A 10,652-nucleotide genomic window follows, 5' to 3' on the forward strand; every position below is an offset into this window, starting at 1 on the left:
GCTACCAAGTGAAAAATTACTGCATTTAAAGCCAAGCAAGAAAAGAAAAACAAGTGTTAGCTTTTTGAGTATAAGCAAAAAATCTTGAGATTATAAATTGAGGGATAATGGATACACTAAGAGGTAATTGGACTATCACATAGAAATGGCAATGGCAAAGGAAGGATGTGGTCTGTGGTTCTCTCATGGTTTAGCCCCAGGCAGGATCAAGCCCCACTCAGCTGCTCGCTCACTTCCCACCAGCAGGACTGGGGAGAGAATTGCAAAAGCACAAGTGAGCAACTCGTGGCTTGAGGTAAAGGCAGTTTAAGAGGCAAAGCAAAAACTCTGCACAGAGGCAAAGCAAAACAAGGAATTCATTCACCACGTCCCATGGGCGGGCAGGTGTTCAGCCCTTCCCAGGATGGCAGGGCCCCATCACACGTCACGGTGACTTGGGAAGACAAACACCATCACTCCAAATGTCCCTCTCTTCCTTCTTCTTCCCCCTTCTCACCCATTTCACATACTGAGAATGATGCCACAGGATATGGAATACCCCGTGGATCAGTTGGGATCAGCTGTCCCTGCTGTCCCTCCTGCCAAGTTCTCATGCACCACCAGCCTCCTTGCCAGCATGCTGGTATGAGAAGCAGAAAAGCCCTTGAGTGCTGTGCAAGCATTGCAGCAATAACAAAAACATTTCTATCTTGTCAACAGTGTTTGCAGAACAAGCCCAAAACACAACCCCACCATAGCCACTGTGAAGGAAATTAGGTCTACCACAGTCCGCCTGAACCAGCAGAGGTTCTCATGGCAGTCCTTCCTGGCTGACAAAAACAGGGGGTGAAGCCATGGGTGGGATTGTTTTTGTCCCAGGTTGTATCATTGTGGGGATGGGGGGGGCAGGGGGGCCACAATGATACATTTGCCGGGAAGGCTTTACAAAAACCCAGAGGTGCATGAGCCTTGTGGCACAGCATGTGAAGGCAGCTGCAGAGCATCCTGCAGCAGAGCAGACGTGCTCTGCCTTGGTTTCCCTTAACAGACCTTGTATGCTGGGACTTACTTTCATCACCTGAGAACTGCCCTCTCTGGGAAGCAAGCTAGGAAATTCTGGGATATTGAAATTAATTTTCAGCAAACCACATTGACTGCAGACGTGCCTAAAGCCCATCAGAGCATGCAAAGCAGGAATTAGTTTTCTGATTAATTTTTCCTGATTCGCCAATGTTTGCAACAGATGACAAAAAGGTTCTTTCTTAATTTGGTACAAGTGTTACAAGAAGAATTCTACACATGTAGCAGGTATCTCTCAGAGGCACTACATAAAATGTGTTGGGGTTTTCTCTCTTAAATAAGCCTCCAATATCTGCTGACTGCCTCATGCCTGTGAGAACAAAGGTTGCCTCTAATCCTTGTTCCTACTGTCTCACTGCAGTTCTTCCTAATGGATATCAAGGGTTTGTCTGGGACCAGTCAACAGATTCTTCTGGGCTCTTCTTGTGTGGATTGTTTTAACCTATATAGAAAATTGAATGGGATCCTGAAAGACTATTCAAGACAGCTGGCCTGCCATGGAAAGGAAAACAAAGGGATTTGTTTTAGTTCACTGCCAAAGGCAAATCACCTCAGACAGAGATTGCATGATTTCTGGAATTTCAAATACAGTAGTGATTTCTTAAGCTTCTGCTCATAGTAAACCAGCTCCAGTGCATCCCTTCTCTTAGCTTCTGATACATCACTTTGTCACTGTGCGTAATGCTGATATGCGTTTCGGCAGTGGCACAAAACTTACAGTAATGGGTAAGAAACTTCTGTTTTCTCTTGCAATTCACTTCAAATGCTATGTCTTCCCATTCGAGAATTTCATTATTATCCTCCCTTTCATTATTAAACTGGCATTCTTCTGGTGTGCTAGCCACCCTGTCTACTTCAGAGAATAGAATAAGTTGAGTCCTCTAGGTAGGGACACACCTTTCATTTTGAAGAACTGAATGAATGCATTTTCAGTAAAGAAAAAGCTGCCCATAGAAAGAATTAGGATAAGGAGTGGCATAAATAACGTGCATGACATAAAAAAATGTTTTGTTAATGAGTCAACATGCAAAAATTCTCCAAAAGTATATCTATTCTCTATAACGCTGGTTCTGCTGGGGCTATGGATGATTAAGGACAAGTCAGTGAAAAGCTGTTTATCTGTCTGCAAAGAACTGACTTACAGTTCCACTTTGAAGGGGTCTAGAAAACAAAATGAAGATGACACAAGCCTAAATTACCTTGGATCTTCCCAGGGTAAGTTACAGCATGTGTTATCTCAGATAACTGGGAAAACAAGTGTGCTAGCATTTTTGGTTGATAAAACAGGAAGCACAAATAAATACTCAGCTATATAATAGGCAATACTAAAATCTCTCTGCAGCTGCTTAAGTGCTTGTTGTTACAGAAAGTAGCTCTCCACAGCAGACCCAGTTTCTTTTCACTAAACAGGCTCATACAGAGATACAAAGGACAATGGCCTTACCATTTCAGAACAGATGCTAAACAGCCACTGGAAAGCAGAGAAAAAGAATATATGATTCATTGCAAAGAGAAGAATCTCTCAGGGAATGTCTGTATATGGGAAATATTTTGTAATATTCTAATGTGACACCTAGATAAATTGGTAAATATCCTCTAAAGAAATGGTGGAAGCTCCAGCAAGTGATTCACCTAAGCCTGAAGCAAAAGGGCTCTGGACAGGGTATTTCTGATGTTGATCTCACCTGTTCAGATACACAGATTTGCTGGTGTTCCCTTACAGACCTGTTTTTTAGGAGACCTGAGATAAATGTACGTTGTGTTTTTCCTCTTGCTGGTACCACATGAGGGGAGGGTTAGTCCACGGGCTTGGCTCAGAGGACTGGGAGTAGAGGAGAGGTTTTTCTGCAGCTGCAAAACGGTGTGAATAATAATAGACAGTCCTTTGGCAGTGGGACAAAACTTACGGTCATGGGTAAGTCCAAAGTCAGATCTCTGTGATCTATGTGATACTAGTTTAGGGGACAAGAACATTCTTAATTAAAAGCTGAATGATGATAATTTTTCATACAGCCATGAGAGCAGGATTAATGCTTTACTGGTTGCTTATTAAATGAGATGTGCTATTACAGAAGTGTAGGATTTGGAGGCACAAATGTTGAGGTCCTTGTGTCTGCAGCCTTTGTCTTTCATTTCTGGGAACTTCACAAAGGGAGAAGGGAATAAATAATTTTGTTTCCTCCCATTCTCCAAGAAAATACTATAGAGGTTGGGAATGAAAAACACTTCTCTGGTCTGCAGGTTTTTGCAGTTCATCTGTGTAATGATCCAAAGCAGCATTTTGGAGGTAGAGTCTGGATTCTCTGGGGTGCTGAATCAGAGAGGGAAAGAGTAATCTTGCTGGCACTTTGCTTGCCTCTCCATAGATGGTTGGCAGGCTGTCTAAAGTTGCTTTGGGGTGCTTGCTTCTGCTAACAATCCTTCTCACAACTTCTACTGCTCAGCAAGGACTGTGTTCTTTTTCTCTCAGCATACTTTTCTCCTGTATTCTTCTTCCTTGTCCCCATTTGCTTTCTCTTTCTTCTCCCATCCCAGCAAAGGATTTAACATCACCTATCTCAAGGCAGGTTGGAATCACAGGGCAAAGTTACCTTTTCCATCTGCTACTGCCCCATCTGATAGCAAACTGTAGAAATACTCAGTGGTGCCTGATCCTTTAAACAGTACCATTTTAAGGAACAATGTGGCTGGCAGGAAGAGCATAATGACACTGTGCCTTATAGCCTGACTTTGTACAGCTGTGCAAACCTGAAGCTTAACTTTGGAGTTGGCACTGTGCTCAGAGTTATAGGTAAGGAGTTGTTCTTAACCCAAGTGTTCCGTGAGGAGAACACTTGAAAATTTCCCTTGCATTAATGATATGTAGCATATACACAGATGATTTTAAAATAAAAGTAGCAGGGAAAGATAACAAGAAATTATGAAACTGACCTTGCCATGATGGGAATGGAGGAGCTGTGGTACTTTTCTCTCAGCTGGGTGAAAACTGTATGACAGGGAATGCATGAGTTTATGCATGGAAGTGATCAAGCTTTGTGTCAGTGTCTACCATGAGCAGTGTGGAAGACCAAAACAAAAGGGGCTGCTGATCAGACTTTTCCTTCCAGTTCTTGCTCTTACCAGTCTCCTTATTCCATTTCAAGCATGCTCATTTTCTGGTTTTCTTTGTCTTTCCAGTAGTTTCAGTAGTTTTATCATTCTTTCTTTTTGTCTCCATTTTTCACCTACCTTCCCCTCCTTTTTTTTGTTTGTTTGTTTCTTTCTTTCTTTAGTCTTTTAAACCTCTCCTTTTCTTTTGTGTCTTCCTATCTGTTTCCATCTCTTCACTCATTAGCTGTTTAGGCTAGGAGCAGAAGAATCTGTCAGAAATACTTCTGAATAGGAAAAGAAATCCTAATGCCAAGTACTAGAAGGGAGAAGTAGAAGCGATCAAACTCTCTTTGTACCCACTGGAAGGAAAGCAGAGCAGTGCTAAACCTTCTAGGCAGTCCTCTCTATTAACATCTAGGTCATCTAAAGTCTGTACAAGCCCACACAGAGGCAGCCCAGGGATCTTTGCAGAGTGAGCACTGGTGGTCACGATTAAGGCAACATTTGAATGTAAACATGAGGGCTTAGGGGACAAGATCCATGCAAGATATTAATTTCTGCTAATTCTGCTAGCTCTCTTCCTCTGCAAAGGAGAGAGTGATCAGGAAGAACAGCTACAATTTACAGTGCCTTCATACAAAAAAACCCAACCTGGAGTAATAATTTTCTCTTTGGCTCCATAGTTTTCTCTGCCTTTCTTTTTCCAGCGGCAGTCTACAGATCTCATGGGTTTCTCATGCTAGATGAGCAAAAAAGGCACTCTAAAATAGTATATGGAAAAACCCCTGGCTTTTAGGGTCACTGCTTGGCTTCTGAGTAATTTCTCATTGCTGTCTTGTACATGCTTTTGACTGAAGTCTGTTCTCATTAGCCTTACAAGTAGGTATTAATCACTTTAAGGCAGGGAACAACTGTTGGTTTGTGAGTGTATAGAATCCTGCATCATTGGGATGAGATTTGGGAGAGTGGGTAGCCTAGGATCAAGGCTTCTTGTACCTAGGATCACCTAAATAATAAATTACATAAAGAGATGTTTAATATTCTTAGAAGTGGATTGCACGTTAAGATAAAAGGCAAAACCTGTCCCTGGCAGATTCATGTTACCTGCTTCAAGTGTTCTTGACTTCAGACAGTGAGAAAGATCAGCTCTTTCCTTCCTTCCTTCCTTCCTTCCTTCCTTCCTTCCAAGTCATCTCTTAGATGGGGGGCCAAGTAGGGTATCCCATGACAGTATAATTCTGAATGCTGCAATGACCACCATGTCTTAACTCCATCTCCAGGAATGTACCTCAGCCTACTGAAGAGACTCCTATCTATTAATACAGTATTGCAAATACAGGCCTTACAGCAAAACTGGGGACGTTTCTGCCCACCTGTTTGCTCAGCTCCTTTCCAGCTGTCTATTCTTCTGACAGAGGCAATACAAGAAATGCTTAGGCTTGTGCATTTCTGTGGCCAGACCCTTTATGTTTCTGTGTAACGAGTGAAAACAAATGCTTCCAGTGTCCGGGTGTCTGATACCCAATAGACATTAATTGTCCAATAGACAGCTGCTAAAAGGCCAGGTCTTTCAGGAGTAACAGGGCACAAACTCAGGACCATTTTCAGGGGTTTCTGATTGCATAGAGTGATGGAGGCTCTGGGCCATGTTGCTCTGTGTTTCAGGGAAGAATGATGAAATCATACCTCCAGCTGTGGCCATCTTTTCCCCATCAAAGCAGGAGATCCAGCAGAAGAGCAAGGCCACACTGGTGTGCCTGGCCTCTGGTTTCTACCCTGACCACCTGACTCTGGTCTGGAGGGTGAATGGTGTGAAAAGGACCGAAGGGGTGGGGACAGATGAGTCCTCCACACGGAATGGGAGTACCTACTCACTGACCAGCCGACTGAGGATGCCAGCCTGGGAATGGTTCAACCCTTTGAATCGCTTTGAGTGTGTTGCCAATTTTTTTCAGAATGGAACAACGCAATCAGCGCAAAAATTTATCTATGGCGATGCTGGTGAGTAAAGAAAGTCCCTCGCCATGCTGTACAAGATGGAAATCACTAATCAAAAGAGCATGTGCTACGATATGAAACACATCTATATAGAGCTTCCATGCAGGGTGTTGTTATGCAGAAATACATGTCGAAATATGTCAGTATTAGCATGTGTCTCTTCACATTCCTGGGCCTTTGTACCTACATTGCCATTAAACATCTGTAGTTTCCTCAGGCTTTCCACTGACAAATCTCTGTAGTATAGTAAGTTGTACAGTATAATAAAACACTTAATAATGTAAAATGAATGAGGCAGTGTTTTGTAAATGGAAATTTCTAAAATCTGTATTCTGTTTGCTTTGAAGAGAAACATGACTTTCAGTTCATTTTTGTCTTTCAGGTTGTGCACTCACGGAAGGTACGTGTGGCTTCTCACATAAAGAGAACTTTGCCTCTTCTCTCAGGCAAATATCAGTGTGCATTTTAATTCCAGCTTTACTGACACTAAGTACAACGGGCGGGAGATATCTGCTGTATGAATAGCTTCTACTTTCTCATCTAAGTGATTTGTATGTGACATTAAAAAACAAAAAAAAGAGAAGCAAATTCTTTGGGAGGGCTGTTTGTGCATATTGTATCTAGCTCTGTTTTGGGGTTTATCTCTTCCACATGATTCCATTTTGAAAAAACAGAAGAAATCATGGAATCTTCCTGTAGACTGTAATTTCCTCTTTATCACCTCCTCTGCTCCTAGACACTGACTTCTGTTGGGAATATTCTTGCTCAGCCATGAAAGAAATGATCCCTACTTATCCAAGTGATTTTGACATCAAGATTCAGGATATGACATTCTGAAAATTTCTTGGTGTCAAACTCAGAACACTTCCCGTGACAAGTCACATCCCCCTCCACACTGGTGTCACGTATGGAGGATAGCCATATTGCAAATTACATTTCTCTCCTCTTTGTATACATATTTGCACACTCCTGTTTGTCACCCACTTCTTTAAGGCTTCAGGAATCTTAAGGCTGAACCAAGATTGAGCTGGTATCTCAACAGTACGGCAACCCCTTAAGAGTGAAAAAATTGACAAGAATAAAAGTTCTCGAAGTTATTCTGGGCTTTGTAAAACTTCCTTGAGCAGCACTCATAAGGCCACTGACAATAATGAGACAAAATAAAAAATTGGTATCTTTTGATGCAGCCTATTCTGCATTCCTAACAGGAATGTTCAGATGAACAGCCCAGTTTATCAGTAGGTGTGGCAACACCGCACTTTGCTAGCATAAAGCCAATCTCTGTCTTTCCTGGACTTGCTTTCTCTTTTGGTTCTTTGAGTCCCTATGTTCTGTCCCATCCCCTGCTCTCTGGTGTCAACAGAGCCACTCATTCAGCTCGGGTTCCTTTATGTTGCTTAGCTAAAGATTTCAAGGGTTCACATTTGATAAAAGCTCCATTAGATCCAGCATCTCGTGATGATGATGATGATGATGATAATTGAATACACAAATGGTGCTTGACTTGCAGAGTCGTACTTGCGGTATGGAAATTCTCTGAAGCTCACTTACCTCATCCTCTGTGGCAAAGCCTTGGTCTATGCAGTTTTGGTGAGCGGTCTGGTGTGGACAGCCAAGGTAAGTCCGAGTGCCCCTGGAAGGCTGGGCTTCCTCACTAGTCAAGGAACAGTGGATGCAGGCTAAACCTACTCTCAGAGGTGTGGTTGTTCTGCATGGGCTCTGCCAGGCTTTGTGCAGCCTGGCTTGAAAAATCACAAGTGATGGGTTTTCTATTACTGTTTTTCCAGGACTCAAATAAAATCAATGCCATCTAGCAGAGAAATTCCTTCTCACAATCCTCTTTAAACACATGAAAAAGATGAGAATTAAGGACAAATTCTCCAGAAAGTAAATAAGGGAAATATCAGCTGTATCATGCTTTTCCGTAACCATTGTAAAGGGGCTTATGCCTGCAGTGAAAGTAAGAAGCAGTTTTTTTGAGGTGATACAGGGGATAAATCTGATCAAACCTTTACAAGGACCTACAAAAACCAGTGGGATCAATCTGAACAAATGGGATAAATTGAACTAACTGCCGGGAAATGCTTTTTATTAGTAAGTTTTTTCTATGGCTAAAAGATATACCCAGTGAGAGCAGCAAAAGCCTCAGCACTTGTCCCTTTTACAAGCAGAACAGGGAGATGTATTTGAAAAGTGACCTGGTAGAGTTGAGGGCAAGGATGATGAGAGTCTCAGGTATAGTTTTGGTTCTTTTGCAAGGATATACTGGACGGGGTAGATTTCTCCTTTTCTGGATCATAGTCATAGAATCACAGAATGGTTCAGGTGAGAAAGAACCTTTAAAGGTCATCTAGCTCCACCTCCACCCTGAAATGGGCAGGGGCATCTTTTGCTAGACCAGGTTGCTCGAGCCCCATGCAACCAGGCCTTAAACACTTCCAGGGGTGGGGTATCCACAACTTTTCTGAGAAACCTGTTCCACTCTCTCACCACTCTCACCTGAACAAATTTCTTCCTTTGATCTGAAGTTACCCCATATTAATTTAAAAGCAGTGCCCTTTGCCCTGTCACTGCAGGCCTTGGTAAAACAACTCTGGTTTTCCTAAAAGCCACCCCGCCCCATTTAATGAAAGGCCTCAGGCAGGCCTCTCCAGAGGCTTCTCTTCTCCAGTCTGAAGAGGAGTTGTTGTCTCAGCCTGTCTTCATACACTAGAGCCCTATGGCTATTTTTGTGGGCCTCCTCTGGACCTGCTCTAACATGTCCTTGTGTTCTTGTGCCGGGCCTGCAGAGCTGGCCACGGAACTCCAGGTGCCGTGGTGGGGGTCACCTGAGAGCAGAGCAAAGGGGCAGAATCGCTTGCCCAGGCCTGCCAGCCCCACTGTTTTTGATGTAGGCCCAGATATGGTTGCCCGTTTGGGCTGCAAGTACACAAGGCGGGCTGACCTACAACTTTCCATCCACCAGTATCCCAGATTCCTTCTCCAAAGGGCTGCTCTAAAGCCATTCATCCCCTGGTCTGTAGTGATCCTGGTGGTTGCAGTGTTCATGTGGGCCCAGTCTCTAAGTTTGTCCCGGTCCCTCTGGATGTCATCCCTTCCCTCAGACACATCAATGGCCACACAGCTTCATGTCATCTGTGAACTTGCTGAGGGTACACTTGATCCCAGTGTCAATGACACACTGATGAAAGTATTGAATGGTTTTGGTCCCAGTAGAGACCCTTGAGGGAAACCTTTTGTGACTGGTTACCACTTGAACATTGAGCCATTGCTGGTAAATCTTTGGGCAAGGTCACCTAGCCAATTCCTGTATTTGTTTCTGCTGTTTGGTGCTCCTTGATGTTGTTATTATCATTGTTATTTTATTATTCTCATTATTTTACTCCATTTTGTTTTCAATTAGACTGGTGTCAAGTTATCTAGAGAATAAATGAAGAGCCCTCTTCATCACATCAGCAGGAAGACAGCAAGTTCTCAATCTTTCCATAGCAAAGTGTCTATGATTCTAAGAACTTCTGCATATAGTTTTCTTGTGATTGTCTCTTGCCCTCCTGTTCTTCACTTTGTTGCAATCACTGCTGAATTTTCTCTGTACTTCCATATCATATTGTATCCTATTTTATTGTAACATCTCTTTAAAACTAGCACCTTTGTAATGCTCAGAGGCTGAGAACTCATTTTTAGGAATAAAGTTTTAGCTCCTTTTCCCTTGAAAAAGCATGAGTTGTTGTTTTTAATTTGGTCTTCACTAGTAATGACGTTCTACTATACAATTTTCAGTGATGAATAGCATCTGAAGGAATTCCCTTTAAAGATCATTCACTGATAATCCTTATAGGAATAACTTACCTGTCATGGGAACAGTAGAGACTCATCCAGTACTTACACTGTGTACCAACAAGTGGAGCAGGGCTGCAGGCTTTAGAGGCTTGCCCTCACCAGGGGCTGATTTTGAGCCAAAATAGATGCATAATTCAAAGGTGATAGAGAAGGAAACAGAATTTCAGCCAGATGAGAAGTGACATCCTCTCACATCCTCTCAGGAGAGGCATGGCAGCTGCCTTTTCTCTCACTGTTATTTTTTCTTCAGGTGAGCTTGGCGATGGCAGCAGACTCACTGTGGAAATGAAGAAAAATTTGGTGGATAGATTAAAAGTCACCTGACATTTAATGCATTGTTTCAAAAGAATTTGATGACAAATTTGAGAGGAATATGGGATACCTCTTTTTAAGTCGTTAAAGAGAAAAGCTGTATCTTAGTGCTAGAGGACAGATGGGTATAATGCTGAGAAATGGAGTTCTTTTTCCTGCTCTGTGCTTGTCACTACTTTAATCTCCTCATAACACTTCAGAACAGGAGAAAATATCCTATTGAACCAAGAGATTTCTTTGGTGTTATGATTACAGAAATTACTTACGGAGTCTCATGGCTGCTTCAAACAAAAAGGAGAACTGTTTCCTGATTAACACTTTTTACAAAAATGCTTCTAAAGTTCTTACATTCA

General features: G+C 42.5%; 1 gene segment (V, D, J or C); it reads left to right on the plus strand.

Moving 5' to 3' along the window:
- The first annotated feature begins 2,835 nt into the window (after window positions 1–2,835).
- LOC121672270 lies at window positions 2,836–9,864 on the plus strand. The segment is given in 5 exon segments: window positions 2,836–2,974; window positions 5,815–6,150; window positions 6,530–6,547; window positions 7,658–7,764; window positions 9,551–9,864. Coding segments are annotated over 5 exon segments (492 nt in total).
- The last annotated feature ends 788 nt before the right edge of the window (window positions 9,865–10,652 follow it).

The sequence above is a fragment of the Corvus kubaryi genome, unplaced genomic scaffold, assembly GCF_017639235.1.
Source record: "Corvus kubaryi isolate FWS band 111438036 unplaced genomic scaffold, C.kubaryi_AGA036_p1.0 46278, whole genome shotgun sequence".
In the NCBI taxonomy this organism is placed as follows: Eukaryota; Metazoa; Chordata; class Aves; order Passeriformes; family Corvidae; genus Corvus; species Corvus kubaryi.